General features: G+C 41.0%; 1 protein-coding gene across 5 annotated transcripts in view; it reads right to left on the minus strand.

Moving 5' to 3' along the window:
* The window catches only part of SPHKAP (SPHK1 interactor, AKAP domain containing), a 103,907-nt gene that overhangs the window by 49,471 nt on the left and 37,053 nt on the right, over window positions 1-17,383 (minus strand). For all 5 annotated transcript variants that reach the window (XM_050963976.1, XM_050963978.1, XM_050963977.1 and 2 more), the window contains exon 3: window positions 10,330-10,440. In XM_050963976.1, coding sequence (XP_050819933.1) covers window positions 10,330-10,440 — 111 coding nt within the window. The remainder of the gene's footprint in view (window positions 1-10,329; window positions 10,441-17,383) is intronic.

Below are 17,383 nucleotides of genomic sequence, written 5' to 3' on the forward strand. Positions count from 1 at the left end.
CTGACCTCCTGCACCTTGCAGGCCACAGAACCTCACCCACCCACTCCTGTAATAGACCCATAATCTCTGGCTGAGTTACTAAAGTCCTCAAATCATGACTTGAAGACTTCAAGTTACAGAGAATCTGCCATTTACACTAGTTTATACCTGCAAGTGACCTGTGTCCCATGCTGCAGAAGAAGGGGAAAACCCCCAGGGTCTCTGCCAATCTGAGCAGGAAGAAAATTCCTTCCTGACTCCAACTATGGTGATCAGTTAGACCCTGAGCATGTGGGCAAGACCCACCAGCCAGACACCTGGGAAGGAATTCTCTGTAGTAACTTGGAGCCCGCCTCATCTAGTGTCCCATCACCAGCAATTGGAGATATTTGCTGCTAGCAGTCACAGATTCACTACATGCCATTGTAGGCAGTCTCATCATACCATTCCCTCCATAAACTTATCAAGCTCAGTTCTGAAGCCAATTAAGGTTTTTTCCGCCCCTGCTTCCCTTGGAAGTCTGTTCCAGAACTTCACTCCTCTGATGGTTAGAAACCTTTGTCTAATTTCAAGTCTAAACTTGTTGATGGCCAGTTTACGTCCATTTATTCTTGTGTCCACATTGGTGCTTAACTTAACTGCTCTTCCTCCCTGGTATTTATCTTTCTGGAATGTATAGAGAGCAATCATATCTCCCCTCAGCCTTCTTTTGGCTAGGCTAAACAAGCCAAGCTCTTCTCCCATAAAGTAGGTTTTCCATTCCTTGTAGCCCTTCTGTACATCTGTTCCAGTTTGAATTAATCTTTCTTGAACCTGGGAGACCAGAACTGCACACAGTATTCCAGATGAGGTCTTTACCAGTGTTTTGTATAATGGTATTAACACTTCCTTTTGTGCTGAAGATATTTTTCCATATACTTTCAACACAAAGTATAACTGGACCATGGGTAAAGAAACTCCAGAGATTTCAGTGAACCACTTAATCCTCATACAGCAAGTGATTCACTGGAATATCTGGAGTTTCTTTACACACCTGAAATTATATACACACATGATGATGTACTATATATATAAACATTTTTTCAGCATCACTATTGGAGGGGAGAATTACTTCTGTTCCTAATGGCAAAAACTTGGACGAATTGAAAATTCACTCCCAAAAGAGTATTGCTAAACCACTTAAAATGCCTACACCATTATGTAGTCTGTGTGCTCAGTATATGTTGCAGAAAAACTGTTTCAGGAATGGTTACATTTTTAAACATTGTACTGAAACTGTTCCCAGGTATCTGAGTGACCTGTTGGACCTGACGGAGCTATAAATACACTTAAAATTACCTTTAAAAGATCAGAGGAATCAGGAGGAATGATGGGATGGAATGGGATTGGTGGTCCTTTCTTCCCACACCGATCATAGAGGGGTGAACCCTCACCTTGCACCCTATTTAAGAGTGGCATGCTCCCTGGGCAATCTAGGAGATACTTTGTTTCCCAGAGCTTCTACTGAGACAGCGTGACAACATCCTCCAAGACAGGCCTGTGGTTTTATGCCACAGCTGAGCCCTCAGCTGTTGATTCCTATTCCGTGTCAAGATATAATTAAGGTATTGTCAAACTGAATAGTAAGATAGGGCTTAGGACTAAAAATACGCCTAGTAATTACGGCTTAGGTCTGGAAAACGAAGGCTGGATTTCATTTTGTGAAAGATATAATGCTATTCTGTAAGATGCTCAAATAACCATGGGAGTGAAAGGTAAACTAAACACACTCTCCTAATTCCTGGTCTAGATGCCAAATTGTAGGAGTAAAGCTGTACAAGGGCATAACATTTGGGGCTTCCTAAACAGAGCTGCATACTCTACAAATACTCAAAGTAGATTTTTCCCATTTTACCAAACTGTTAATTTTCATTTAAAAACACCACAAGAAAATGGCTTCTTTAGCTATGAACAATATAGATTACACACATCGATTTTTCTGGCTGTTGCTGCCTGAAAGCATCCATACTATCTTTTACCATTCACGTGTCTATGTACACACCTGGAATTATATACACACATGATGATATAGTATATATAAACATTTCTTCAGCATCACTATTGGAGAGGTGTACTACTTCTGTTCCTAATGGCAAAAACTTGGATGAATTGAAAATTCACTCCCAAAAGAGTACTGCTAAACCGTTTAAACTGCCTACACCATCATGTAGTCTGTGTATTCAGTATATGTTGCAGAAAAACTGTTTCAGGAATGGTTACATTTTTAAACATTGTACTGAAACTGTTCCCACAACCAGCCACCTATAAAGCCAGGTATCTGAGTGATCTGTCTGACTGTATAGGTCTCTGAGGGAGCCATAAATACACTTAAAATTACCTTAAAAAGAACTTATCTATACATTGTGTCATGACTTTTGTCAAGGTTCCTTCCCCACTCTGAACTTTAGGGTACAGATGTGGGGACCTGCATGGACACTTCTAAGCTTAATTACTAGCTTAGATCTGGCATCGCCGCCACCATCCAGAATTTCAGTGTCTGGAGCACTCCCTGTCCCCCCAAAACTTTCCCCTCCCTGGATAGCCTTGAGGGACTTCACCAATTTCCTGGTGAACACAGATCCAAACCTCTTGGATCTTAAAACAAGGAGAAATTAACCATCCCCCCTCCTATCCCCCCCACCAATCCCTGGTGGGTCCAGATCCAATCCCTTTGGATCTAAAAAACGAGGAAAAATCAATCAGGTATTAAGAAAAAATGCTTTTAATTAAAGAAAAGAAAGGTAAAAGAAAACCCTCTGGGAGAGATTAGCATACCAGCTACTCTCACAGACAACAGATTCAAAACACAGAGGATGTTCCCCTGGGCACAAATTTAGTTACACAAACAAAATACTCAAATACTCAATTTGATTCTACCTCAATTTGCATAAGACAGGTTACAAAGAAATAAACATAAACCTATTTATTCCTTTCTAAAACTTACTACTCTGATAAGAGGCTGGTTCCTTGATCTTTTCAGTCCGGCTGAAACTGAAAACTCGTTTTAAAAAAAAAAAAAAAGGAAAACTTCCCTCCTTCCTTTTGAAACATCTTGTTCCCCCATTGGTTCCTCTGGTCAGGTGTTAGCCAGGCTATGGGAACTTTTTAACGCTTTACAGGTAGAAGAGGCATTAACCCTTAACCATTTGTTTATGACAACTTTAAAGTCTGTTACCTCTTTTTTTTCCAGGTTTAGAAATGAGTATTGCAGGGTGTGGGGGGATTAGAGGGACACTGGGAAATGCTTCCAACCTCTCTTTCCCAATAGTATATAGCTTCTGTTTCTAGTCCTGCAAGGCCAGAAAATACCTGACTTTAAATATACAATGTTTTATATATAGGAAAGCAGTCCCTGGTCCAGGGCTTAATTTTACCTATACTGGAATCCTCTCAACCACCATTGGAAAAACACACTGGCCTATGCTTGGGAAGAGAAGGGGAATGTTTCTCTGGCAAGACAATTTAATGAATAAATAAATGGTAGCTGTAGAAAGCCTCATTACTTCGAGTGGGAAAATCATGTGTGATTTATGCAGCTTATGATAAATGAGCACTGATTAATCCTTTGCACAACAGCATCATATATCTTGTTTTAGACCTCCACCTCCCTCTGTTTTTAAAAACATATTTAGTAGTAAAGCCCTTAGATTCAGGAATCTAACTGTACAGGCTTTGAAGGTAGGAGAAAAATTCCAACTAATGGTTTAGAAATCTCCAATAAGTTTCCTAAAATGTCTTTCCTCTACATAATGTTATGATATTAAGATCCTATGTTTCAGGAGCTTCCAGGGCTAGAAGCAGCTTGCTTCCTTCTTAAAGATATAACAAACCAATTGCAGGTTCAGCACAGAAAATTATCCATCCCAGGTCTGCAGTCAGTGTAATTTAATTGGTGGAGGTGGCAGAGGGAGGGTTTGTTTGAAAGCTGTTCCAAGGTTGGTAATATTAGATATAGTCCTGCAGATGAAGATGGTAGAATGGTCAAAGGTGTTATGACAAATGCCCTTTATCAGATGGATGTCACCACCACACAGAGGGAAGGAGGTGTGTGGTTAAACAGAGCTCATTAATCTTTTCAAATCAGCAACATTATAGACACACTCATTAAAGTTCAGTATATTTTTATAGTATTGTGAGCTGCTCATTCAAAAGATGCACCCAATGAATCCATATATTTTATTATATGCGGGTTTTTTATTAGATCTTTATTCCTTGCCAAAAACAGGCTTTCTGTAATTAGTTACACTTTCTAATTTACACTGCTAAAATTCAATATTATTCAGCAGGGAGCCTGCCTTAGCCCCACTGCGCCACGGGGCTGGCAATCCCGTGGGCCGGATTGAAAGCCCTGTTGGGATGGATCTAGCCCGCAGACTGTAGTTTGCCATCCCCTGTTTTCTATGAACTGTCACTACATCCTATTCTACAGGACCACAACAATGGACTTCAGCATGAAGTTATGTGAGGTAATTTAAGTCCATTGGTTGTCTAGCTGCCAGCTGAAGGAAAAGTCGCTATATAACCAGAGAATGGATAGCAGTGATTTACTTCTAGCTGTGATTCTTGTACACACCAACCATTGTAGATGATCATAGCGAACATATTCTCCAGTGGTTATCTACACACCTTGTTTGCTCACAGATGTTTTGACCACTCATACAAGGTTCAAGTTAGTCAAGCCTGGATTTAGACAGGCAGCCTGCAGGGTTCCATTTATTTTGCAATTGCATAAGTCTCCTACACAAATTTTCAAAGCAAATGATGGCTTGATGGAAACAAGCTTAAACAAGGGTACCTGGAACTGAGTACTCTAGGAATCAGCAGACCTCCTAATGTTTACAACATTGGTCCACACAAGAGTTCAGGATCTCTCATATAGAGTAAGGAAGAAAAACTTTTGTGTGAACATTTTGAGGTGGATCTGCGTCATAGTGATGGTCAGTTTATGGGTGGAAGCAGATTAATGAAGCAGGTGAAAGAGCCTTTGAAACCCTGAGAGAACCTTTGAATCTATGTTCAGAACAGCCATAAGCCATAAAGAAAGGAGTATTAGACACTGTCTTTTGATCTTAGAGAGCCATTCAGGTTATGAACAATCCTATATGCCCAGAACCAAAAGGAAGCTCCAGCAGCATGTTATGTAGTATGGTCTGCTAAAGAGATCACATTACAGAAGGGGGCCACTGTATATTTGTGAATGAATCCTTGAACAGTTCATTCCCTGGTGCCCTTGGCCTAAATAAAGTAAATACACAAACAGTCCACGTGTGTCAACAGCATTGTCTCATATCACAATTCAGTTAGTTGGTTGAGAGTGGACCAGTTTCTACATAGGGAAGATGTACATTTCTACTTTAAATAATCTAGAGATGTGGTGTATTGCGTAAAGGTTTTATAGATGCAATGCACAAAGGCTTCTGGAGCAGATGATCTCACTTGGGTTCTGTAGCTGAAGCTCCAAAATGCCAGCTTCTTATTTATATAACCTTTTGATATGTATCTCTTTTCCACGCAGCATTAGACACAATCCTCTGGAACAGTTCTTGGTAAAGTCACTTTTCAATTACACTAATTACATATTTAATTACTATATGAGAATTGAAAATTCATATTGCTACATTAGCAATGACTATATTGGGTATCTGAGCCTGAGAAACGCTGGGCGTCTGCTACTCCTTTTACACTCAGTCAAGATTTGTGAGTGCTTGGATTTGAAGCACATATCTAGTAAAGGAGAAATGTAAATTGTAATTTCAAATCTTTAGATTGCGGACTAGATTCTTATACAATTCAAAAATCTTGCAAATATGTCCATAACAGAGCTGAACATGAAGTGTTGGGATCTGATAAAAATTATTCCACATTTAAATATTCTTTGGTTGATGAAAGCTCTGAGCTAGCTACATGTTCAAGTGAATATGATCAGGGTTGGGTCACAATTTTAGGTAGGATACAAGCAATTATTTCCACAACATAATGGCCTTTTTTTAAACCTACTTTAAAAAAATAACAGGGTCCCACATATATCAGAAAGACCAATTCTGTTTAATCATTCTCATTGCCTCTCTATGAGCAGGAAGCCTGTCACAGTTTAGTTAAAAAGATTAATGTTAATGTACTTGCCAGCATATGTAGGGCAGTCACACATCTATTTTTATTTGTACTAACTGTGCTAATCCATAGTGGGATGTAATGACAGCAACAAATATTCATGGAAGATGATTTTGATATGAACTGTGGGTATTAACAACCACCAGTCACCATAGACCACATACACCTAAAATGGAAACTCATTCATTCAAAAGAAAGTTGAATACTCAATAGGTAAAAATATTACCGGCTGCCTTTGGTAAAAGCAAACAATAACAAGAGTGTATTAAATGCAAAAGACCATAGTGGTTTTACAGACACAAGCTGCATTCAGTGGGAGCGTCCAAAGGCAGTGTGCTTAAAGCAGACACAGTACCTCTCAGAGCACTGAGAGAGCAGTTCCCCCCACCCCCCCCCTTTGAAATAGGGCAGTATGTACTCTCTCCTAAGTATGATCTGCACCACTGGTTAATGGAGGACATGGAGAAGGGCATCCTCATGTCTCTGTCCCACTCCCCAAGTCCTCCACTATTCTAGGAATATCTACCATGCCAGTGGCACAAGGCGAGATTCTTTGCACTCCTTTGGCATGTGCGCTGGAATCATGCTCAGTCCTTGCATGCAAGTGCAGTTTTGTTGTGTTCCCTCATCATCCTGGTGCACCTCTGTAGGACAAAACACAATCTTGCTGAGGTAACTCAGTGGTGAGGGCACCTTAAACAAACAAAATGAATCCTCTGCCCCACTTCAAAGTTTTAAGACTAAGACAAAAGCTTTGGAAAATGGTTGCCTAAAGTTAGATACCCATACGCGGGCACCTAAATTGGTTGCCTAACTTTAGGCACCCACGTTTGAAACTCTGGGTTATGCTTTTTTAGGATTATGTCAATCAGGTATATGAACAAAACTTCAATTCTGCTTATATCAGCATCACAATTAAAATATTTCAGTAGCAAGATTTAATGCCACCTTCTAACCTGACCAAAGATTCTAGGCCATCACAGAAGTAAGCTTTTGCTTTTGTTTTCTAGCATTAACTATTGTATTTGAAAGAGCTTCTAAATTAGGTCTATACAATTTATCCCTCATGAGTATAAAATTGTTTCCATGTCTAATAATTAGAAGACTAATGAGGAATATTTGAAGGGTAGCTGTTTTAAACAATCAAGCCACAACTCAGTGGAATTGCTTTTTTCCCCCTTCTCCATTTTTCTTGTATAATGAATATCAGCTAGGCACCCAGATTCTACTTTGCAGGCTGCAAAAGCTTCTTCTGTGCAGAGATGGGAGGGAAGGGGACAAAGGTTATGCCTCTGTTCTCTAGGGGACCTGTCATGAAGGGTGGGCGAGAGTATGCCATAAGAGGAGCAGGGCAGGGCTGAAGGATCCTAATAGCCTCTTCCCAAGAAAGGAGGGGTTGGGCCCTTGCAGGGTAGTGCAGCTTCAAGGCTGCAGTAGCAACTCTGGTGCAGTTGCATATTTACACAAGAGCTTTGGTGGGGTGTCCCCCCCCAGAATGGTAGACTTGCAATGAATTTCTATTACTCTAAAGGGACAGCTACACAGCAAAAAAAAAAAGCAAAGCAAAGCAAAACAAAACAAAACAAAAATGAAGCAGAGAGTCTCAGAGCCAGGGTCAACTGACTCGGGCTTTCACAGTGAAGAAGAGGGTCTCAGAACCCAGGCCACTGCTATTTTTAGCCCTCTAGTGTGATCCCCAGTCAGCTGCCCCAGACTTTGAGACTTGCTGCTGCAGGGCTTTTTTTGCAGTGTGGACTTACCCTAAAATGGTGTATTTCTTAGGGGCCAGTTTTGAGAGGTGCTGAAAGCCCAACTCCCCTTGACTGAAATGGGAGTTGAGGGAACTCAATACCTTGCAGGATCAGACCCTTAGTATGGAATGGTCTTCAGTGCAAGTTGTGGGCATTCAGCACCTGACAGGATTGGGCCTGGGACTGAGAACCATGAATTATTGATCTGTAACTCTGGTTCTGACACAGGACCTCTAAACAAATGTCCCTTAATCTCTCTGCTTCTGCTTTCTCGTTTGTAAACTGGGGACAGGAAAGCTTACTTCCCTTACAGGTGATTGATCAGGATTAAATAAAATATGATTTTCATTTGCAGATCAAAAGTGCTTTTATAGGGCACAGCATTATGTGTGTGTCAAGCAACCATGTGGTGTATATTTTCCTACATCATATCACTTAACCTTGCAGTGAAAAGATACAGTATCTATTCTTCTCACTCAGACCTAGCAAAGATAAATATTGGACAACTCTTCTTCCACAGAAATAGTTGAAAAGAAGTAACATGAAGAAAAATGTCAAAACTAGAAATGTAAAGAACCAAGCATTTAACAGCTTTACTTAAGTAGCAGGAGGGTTCAGCAACATTTACTGCTTTGGGACCATAAGTCATATTTTTAGAACACTTCTTGTAATACCAAGTGTTCATGATAAATCAACAACTCTTTGCATTAAAAGTGAATGTACTGAACATATCTGACAGAAAAGAGGATGGTTTTGATCTTCCTGCACTTACAGACGATAAAAAAACATAAGAGGTAAGCATGTTTAGTGCTCCATTCAGTCAATGGCACTCAGGCTGCAATTCTAACATCTAATATGCCTCCAAAGCCTGTGAGACAAGGTGGGTGAGGTTATATCTTTCATTGAACCAATTTCTGTTGGTGAGAGAGACAAGCTTTCAAGCCACACAGAGCTGTTACTCAGGTCTTCTTCAAAATCTCTGTGGCTGGAAAGCTTGTCTCCCGCACCTTGCCTCTCTAATATCCTGGGACTGACATAGCTACAACTACACCCCATGTCCTATGACATTCTTGCTTGCAGAAGGCTGTGAAGGACAGGGAATATGGCTGTATGAATCTGGGAATTTTGGAACCCAACCTCGCTGAAAATCAGTCATTAACATTTCCAAAGCAGATTCAAAGGGACCAATTCACTGGTACTCGCCACCTAATGCAATCTGATTTGGTAGTGTTAGGCTGATTTTGCACTGGTGTGAATGATAGCTTAAGCTGCAGGGAAACAGTGAACTGGGCCTTGAGTTCTCTGACCTGATCACTATCTTAAATTAGCTCTTGCCGAGCCTAAAAGCACATATCCCATGGACTCCATCTTAGGCTCTCTCTTTTTTTTCAGGGATTCTCCTCTGCAAGATGCACTCTATAAATAAGTATAGAGAGCACCCAACAGGCTGCAGCTACTACTGAGCATAAGAGGGCCAGCCAGAGTGCTGGTGTGCTTACACACTCCTCAAATCAGGTGCACTGCAGGGGATGGCCAGGCCCTGTTTCCCCCTCTGCACTTGCTGCTTGGGGGGAAGTGTCCCTGCAATTTTAGAATATAATAAGTGTAGCTCCTCAGTATGCTGCATTTGCTCTATGCCAGCAAAAAAGCCTCCGGTCACCATCTCTGAGGCACTATGCTTCAGCTCACCTCCCCCCCAGCCCTCCCCACCTTTTGTCTGCACCTGATTTAACAAGCTAGAATGAGATCTTTGCACCAGAGTATGAATTCCAGTACATTCTCATTACCATCCCTGAACTAGTCTTTAGTTTCTATCGGAGGACCAGCAGCCCCATTGTTCTGTTGCAAAAGCTTGTTGGCTCATTGGAACTAACTGACAATGATCAAATTGTATTTTCAGTATGGATAAACAACCCTTCAGAGTACCATTTGATATCAAAAGTAACTATTGCAATTACATCAAAGTACCCACATTTGAGTACATATAGATAGCATGAAAAGCCACAAACAATTCTGATTTATTCATACATACTTTTAACCAAAAGTCACTTGTGACTTGTTAATTGCATTAGCACCTGCAATACTGAGATGGAAATTTCATTTAGAACGTGGAAGAATTCTCTATATGCTTATTTTTTATCCTTATCTTTCTGCTGAGGACTGTAAGTCAATACGGATGGGCCTAAGTCTGTAGGCAAACTTCCAAATTGATCTTTTCAGTGTCTACTGTACAAAAATCTATACCTGTATTGCTTTGCCAGTTTATTTAACTGTCTTAATCTAGATTGAAATTTAGGATTTCCAGTTTTAGGTTAAGTAACTGATTACACAGTTTTTCTGCTACCACGCAGTGATTTTTTTTAAAATGGCTGATTAATTTATGTCTTCATTGAGAAAACTCCCTTCCCTCACTTTTCCCCACATAAGTATAAAGCTTCTGTGTACTTACTGAAGCACATTTGTTTTCTGATTTGTCTTCCACAAAGCCAATTCGGCATGGTGTCCTCTGATTCTGTAGCCAGTAGTCAGTTGACTCTAGTAGACTGTTGCTGCAGAGAACCTGTTAAAACAGATGAATTTACTTAGTTCTAATTCACTTGAAATTATGGCCTGGACTTGCACCCCTTTAAGTCAATGGGAGTCTTGCTAGTGAGTTTCATTTGGGACAATATTGAGACTTTTGGTCATTTTGGAAAAAACGTATACTTAATCAAAATGAGATTACAGATCTTCCTCAAAGTCATATCATGTTAACTTCGAAAGTGAAAGGCCTTGAAGATATTTGAAGATATTTTTTTGACTATCAAAACCCCACATTTTTATTGGAATACAGATGCGGGGGCTTTAAACTGGTGGACATACATAGCAGAAAATGAATTTGGTAAAAAGGCCTTTACAGGGAAGTAACATACCATTTTAATTCTCCTGGCAGTCTCAGAGCTGGAGACTGCCAGAGGCATGCATATCATTTTCATATCTGAGTGCTCACTTGAGAAGTTGGAAGTAGTTAGGTATCATTCACTGAATTCACTCCTGTGTCTGTTGAAGTCAGCGAGGGTTTTGCCATTGACTCTAGTAAGACTAAGAGTTCCCCTTATGAGCTCAACACTGCAGCCCTTACTCAGACCCATGGTCTCCATTAGCACTTTTGGCAAAGCAAAGACCAAGTGATTGTGCCTCTTCTGCCTATCTTTGCCCTGTCACTAAAGGTCACTTACAATGTTTGTAACTAGAAAGAGTCAAAGCTAATCTTACAAGGTGGGTGGTGCAGCTTCTAGAATTAATTTAATCCCTTATGTTGCTATTCCTTGACAAATATGGAATACAATGTCCAACAGAGCCAAATAATCTTTTTGATAAAGAAATCTCTCCTATATTCTGTATTTTCATTACTAAAACAGATTTGCAAGCTATTACACTTACCATAACAAAAAAGAGTATTTTCTTTCTGAATGTGGCATGACACATTTTATTGAAATGCCTCAAATTTGTAAGACAGAAATTCTTTTGAAACTGTGACTCACATTACACATGCTGATTTTGCCAAAGAATTGTACCAGTATGTGTTTAAGAGTATGTTCTCATTTGCTTCATAATTTATGTGGGCCAAAATAGCTATATTTGGAAATAGGTGGACTGATACTGCAGTAAACTGATTGGCCAACTGCAGAAAGTGTCCTCTAACATAAACTGGGGGCAGTGGCTGAAGATGTGTGAGATCTCCATGGGAAGGGAACAGAACAAACCACATGATACATGCTCCATCTAGGGAGAAAGAACAGTCCTGCAGCATGGGTAGTAGCCTGGGATGCAGGAGACCTAAGTCCTATTTCTCACTCTGCCATAGGAAGTCTATGTTGTCTTGGACAAGTCAGTTAGTCATTCTGTGTCTCAGTTCCCAATCTGTAAAATGGGGATAATAGCACTTTCCTACCTCCCAGAGGTGTGGAGAGAATAAATACATTGAAGACTGAGGCATTCAGATATTGCAGTAATAGCAGCCACAGAACTTCCTTGGGAAGATTGATCTCATACTAGAGATTGTATGCATTCCTTATGCATACAATACCTACGGGCAGGGCCGGCTCCAGGGTTTTTGCCTCCTTAAGCAATAAAAAAAAAGGTCGCGATCAGCTCTACCGTCGCCATTTCAGTCTTTGGTGGCAATTCGGCCGCTGGTCCTTCCCTCCAACAAGGAGTGAGGGACGTGCCGCCCCTCTCTGTTGGCCACCTCAAGCACCTGCTTGCTGGGCTGGTACTTGGAGCCGGCCCTGCCTATGGGTACGTCCAAACTACCCGCCGGATCGGCAGGTAGCCATCGATTTATCGGGGATTGATATACTGCGTCTCATCTAGACTCCCGTCGACTCCGGAACTCCGCCAGGGTGAGCAGAGGTAGTAGAGTCAACAGGGGGAGCCGCGGCCGTCGATCCCGCACCGTGAGGACGGGAGGTAAGTCGAAATAAGATATGCAACTTCAGCTATGGGAAGTGCGCAGCTGAAGTCAGCATATCTTACATCGACAAACCCCTCCCCCTCAGTGTAGACCAGGCCTATGGGAACTTTCTGGCAACATAATTAAACTGTTTAGCAGGAAGGGTTGGGATAACTGTTGTGAGCACTTGTTTTACATGGATACTCTGGATTTTATAGGTGAAATATAGGAGGAAACAGACACAAAACAACATAAAATTCATTAGCAAGAATACAAAGATATCACCTGCACTGGAGAATTATCTCATGATAACTTTTCATATGTTTGTCATCAATATATAGACTATATCATAAGCTGCCTGGCTCCATTCCTCCCACAGCACAGGAGGATGGTGGTGGCTTCTATCTGTGTAAACACTGTTATTACTATTTAAAACAGGCTAGGATTCTGAGTAGCAGGATGGATTATTCTTTTACCCATGCTTTAAATGTGGCCAGCCTGGCAAAGCTGGAGACTTCAATTACCTTTAAAATGGGGCTGAACTGTTATTCTAGGCCACCACCACATTTCTGTTATCAGTCCTGGAGGTGCAGCACACAATACACAGCTCAAGTAGAGTTGGGGCAAAGGTGGTTCTAAGATACCTTTGCACCCTCTGGATTTGGGGCTGGTGCCTGCACAGCTAGTGCTGCTCCACAAGATGGAGCTGTCAATCATCCTGGTGACGTGACCCATGGGAACTCTCCTTTCATCTCTAGCTACACTCCTACAATGGTGCTTTTGAGGAGCCTGAGTATTGCTGTCTACAGCAGTTTTGCACACTGCTTGCACCAAGGAATTCTCCCCAGCTGGCTGAGGTCCTTCCTCATCCTTTATATAATGCTGCAGCAGAATACAGGGGCGCAGTGTGGGAAGAATCCCTCACATAGAAAATGCCTATACTAGAGTATGCATGCAATTTCCTGCTCCAGCAACTTGGTACACTTCCCCATCTGTAGATTTTTCCATGGAAAGGGGTCATTTGGCCTTAATACTTTAAAAAAGATTAGACAATTGCAGGAATAAGAATAGCAAGAGCAGTGACACTAGCTATAAACCACCTTGTATGGTTAATCATCTTCACCCTGTAGGGATATCGGAAAGCATATCTGTGAAATGGATTTATGTTTCATTCTGGTTTCTTACAATTCTTGCATAATATGAACTATGCACTAACTTCTCCTCACTCTTGTTTATTAAATAATAAAGTGCTATGTTTTAAAACCATACATTTACTACCATGTTTAAAGTAATCAAAATGCAAGTAGCTTGCTTTATCACTGTGCTGGGATAAAATTATAAAACAGTGCTTGACTTTCAATCTTATTGTGAATGAACCTTGCAAATTCTGCTCTAATAATACACTTTCAGTGGGAAACAAGAGCTATCTCTGAGCTCTAATGGCTTCTGTCACTATTGTGCAGCCTTTTATATTGACGTCCCACTAAAGACCAAAAGAAGGTAGCAGGCAGGTACTGTACTACTGGATATTGTGAGTATGATGTATGTTTGTTTACAAAAAGTCATCCTGGAGAGAGCCAAAAGCAAGACCCTTCTCTGTGATGCACTGTGCTTATCTGTATTGCAAATAAATCAATAATTCCATTACAAAAATGACTTGGTAACAAGCAATTCCAAATGATACTCAACTGACAACATTCACTAAGTAGCAACTAGAGGGTGGTCTCCATGTAGGTTGGGAGGTTTTCAGGACTATGCTTTGCTTAAGTAAAATTTCCCCTCCATATGTTGTGAATGGTCCCTGGAACGCTTCCCATGCGTTGCAACAGCCTCCCTGAAATATTCTTGGGCAGTATGACACCACACTACCAGAACTCCTACCTGTGGCCAATATCATGCACTTGTTAGAAAGTAGGCAGCCTGTTGCACCCACATGGAGCCCCAGTGACTTCGGGGAGGCTCCACATGGATGCAGCACAGAGGCCACATGCTTTAATTGATATAGGCCTATAGTAGCTGCTGTCCACCGAGAAGGCTCCATTGACTTGTTTGACTCGGGGCAGATAGAGGGGAGGAACGAATACAAAACTGCCTTTGATAACTAGACTCTGAGAGCAGAGCCAAATTCAGTGAGCAGGTGCAACCCTGTTGAGAGACTGCATGACTGTTATTATTTACCTCCATTTTATCAAAGAGAGTAGTAGTCTTCCTTGTGCTCAGTGCTGTACAGTGTGGCTATGATGTGGTCACAATCTCAAGGATGTTACATTTTAAATTAGATCATAAAATTAAAATCCTCTGAGCCTGATTCACCACTGCTTTTCCTGCACTCTCGATACTCACTTGCATACATGTAGCACATGCTTAATAGGTGTAAAATGCTCCCATTCTGAATTTGGTAACAGTCTGTCTCCTTCACACAGTTGTAAGTGATTACACTAGGTGTAAGGCATTGGGGAGTCAGACCCAGTGAGCTGGGGGTATGTACAGGCTTTATGGACGGCTCTTCCAAGGTGCAAATGCTGATTTTACATCTGAAGACTGCACACTATATTTAGCAATCCATTCAAGTTCTTCAGGAAAAAATATATTTACATAAAAGGTTCCTGGCTACCAAAACACAGGGATATTAACTTCATTCTTTCCATTTGATATTGGTTTATGAAAACAACAGCTAACACTTCCTAATGTTTATAGTAGGGAGAAGAAGATAAACTAAGAGCTACCTCTACGTTGAAAGAGGCCAAATAGTTGGGAGTCTTTGGTCTGTCCAGGAAAGGGGAACAAAGAAGTAAGTGTGTCCAAACTTCACAACAAAACCTGGCCTTCAAAATACCTGTTCCTAAAGTTTAAGGAACCTTAAATCCATAGAGAAACTTTCCTTGTGCCCTCTAAGGCCAGTTTTTCTGGGATAGAGTCACAGAAAGCAGATATCCTTCCCTAAGATCAAAAAGTGGTCAGTCTGCTTTTCCACAATAATATATATGGACATATATCTATCTCATAGAAATGGAAGGGACCTTGAAAGATCATCAAGTCGAGCCCTGTGCCTTCACTAGCAGGACCAAGTACCATCCCTGACAGATTTTTGGCCCAGATCCCTAAATGACCCCCGCAAGGATTGAACTCACAACCCAGGGTTTAGCAGGCCAATGCTAAAACCGCTGAGCTAAACCAAGGAAAATAAATTGGATAAAAGAATAATCAATACAAGCAGCAGAATATGGGTGAGATTAGGAAAATACAAGGGGGAGATTGGGATAAGATGGTAAAAAAAAGTTTAACTACATTTAGGGGCAATTACTAATGGTCCAGTAATTAACTAGGGACACAGGAACTGCCATTCTGGATCAGATCCAAGGTTCATTTAGTCCACTACCCTGTCTCTGACAGTGGCCAACACCAGATGATTCAGAGGAAGATATGAAAACCCAGTGGCAAGCATTTGTGAAATAATTTTCTCCCACATTAGGTCTCATCCTGATTTCTAATAGAGATTAGTTTAAGCCCTCAAGCACAAGGCACAAAGCACAAAACGTGATATAATTAATTATGATAACTTTGGATAGTCTTTATCCATATAAATGTCCAATCCTTTTTCTGAATTTTAAATTCTTGGCCTCAACAATTCCTGTGGCAATAAGCACCACAGTTCAATTACAAGATGCAACTAGAAACAGAGTGAGGATGGTGGGACTAAGCGATGCAAAGGAAAGGAACATGTTAATCTGCCTAGAGCCCAGCACTACTATTCTATGGCAGAAGTGAGAATTCACTACATCAAAATATTTACTGAAAAAAGCTAATTGTGCAAACCACAAAAAGAGTCCAAATCATGTTTCTAGGGGACCACCCATTAGAAGTGGCTCAGGGGAAAACTGTGCAATGATTCCTTCACAGAACCAAGCTACCACTGGCTAGGTCCCGATGAAGTTGCAGAGCGAAACCAGAAAACTATTTATTATTACCCTATGGGCCCATAACCTTTACTACCATAAGCCAGCAATCATAACACTGACCTATGCAGCTAGCTAATATAGCTACCTATATTAGCTCGCACGTAAATCTCCGCACAGAAACCATAGAGCCATGAAGTACAGTGCCTTCCGCAAGGCCTCTTCTCTACAGACAGCTGTGGAGGGGCATTCACATTGGGCCGGATAGAATGGAATGGTAAGTATTGGTCTTTCTCTCTACCTTGCAGAAAAGGGGAATAACTAATTTGTGGAGGGGGCCCTTCACATGCTATTCTCTAGAGGACTATCCAGACCCAGGAATACAGATCTACGACAAATACCTTCAAACTACAAGTGTGTTTAGTGATCACAAATATGCCATTGTGACCCAAGACTTTGTACCGAGAATGGCAAAGCCTTGAATTTTAAAACAGTCCTTTCCTTGGGGGAATGCTGCCTACTCTTGTTTACCAGTTCATTGACTCTGCACTCGATAAATACCATACCTTCTGCCTCAGTGAAAATAGAGTCCTGCTACCATAATTAACTCAGACTAGATGCATAAACTAAAATATCATGCATGCCACAGAAGAATGTCTCCTCTTGCCTTTGCAAAGTATTAGTCATTTTTTGATATATTTGTGCTGAAATCTTGAAATAAAGAGATCTTATTGCTGTTGAAAGAACGTTTCTGCACCCTGGAACCTCTTTATTTTAAAACTGCCACCACTCTAGATCTTAGACTGTTGCCAATACAGAGTAAGCCAAGGGAACTCTATGATCCTGCTCAAAGCTAGAAGTAGCTGGGAAAAGGTCACTATCTTTATCTATAAATTACTCAGTAAAGTCTAAGGCAAAGTCAATCATATTCTCCTTTGCAGAGACATCAGAAGTTACAGCAATTAATGGGTATGTGCACACTGCAATTAAACACCCGTGGCTGGCCTGTGTCAGCTCGAGCTCCAGATGATCCCAACTGTCTACACTGCAAATGTACAGCCCCACAGCCTGAGCCCTACAAGCCCAAGTCAGCTGACATGGGCCAGCTGTAGTTGTTTAATTGCAGTGTACACATACCTGACTTTCTATTCCTATTTTCTAAGTCTTTTTTC

The sequence above is a fragment of the Gopherus flavomarginatus genome, chromosome 8 (genome assembly GCF_025201925.1).
Source record: "Gopherus flavomarginatus isolate rGopFla2 chromosome 8, rGopFla2.mat.asm, whole genome shotgun sequence".
NCBI lineage: Eukaryota > Metazoa > Chordata > Testudines > Testudinidae > Gopherus > Gopherus flavomarginatus.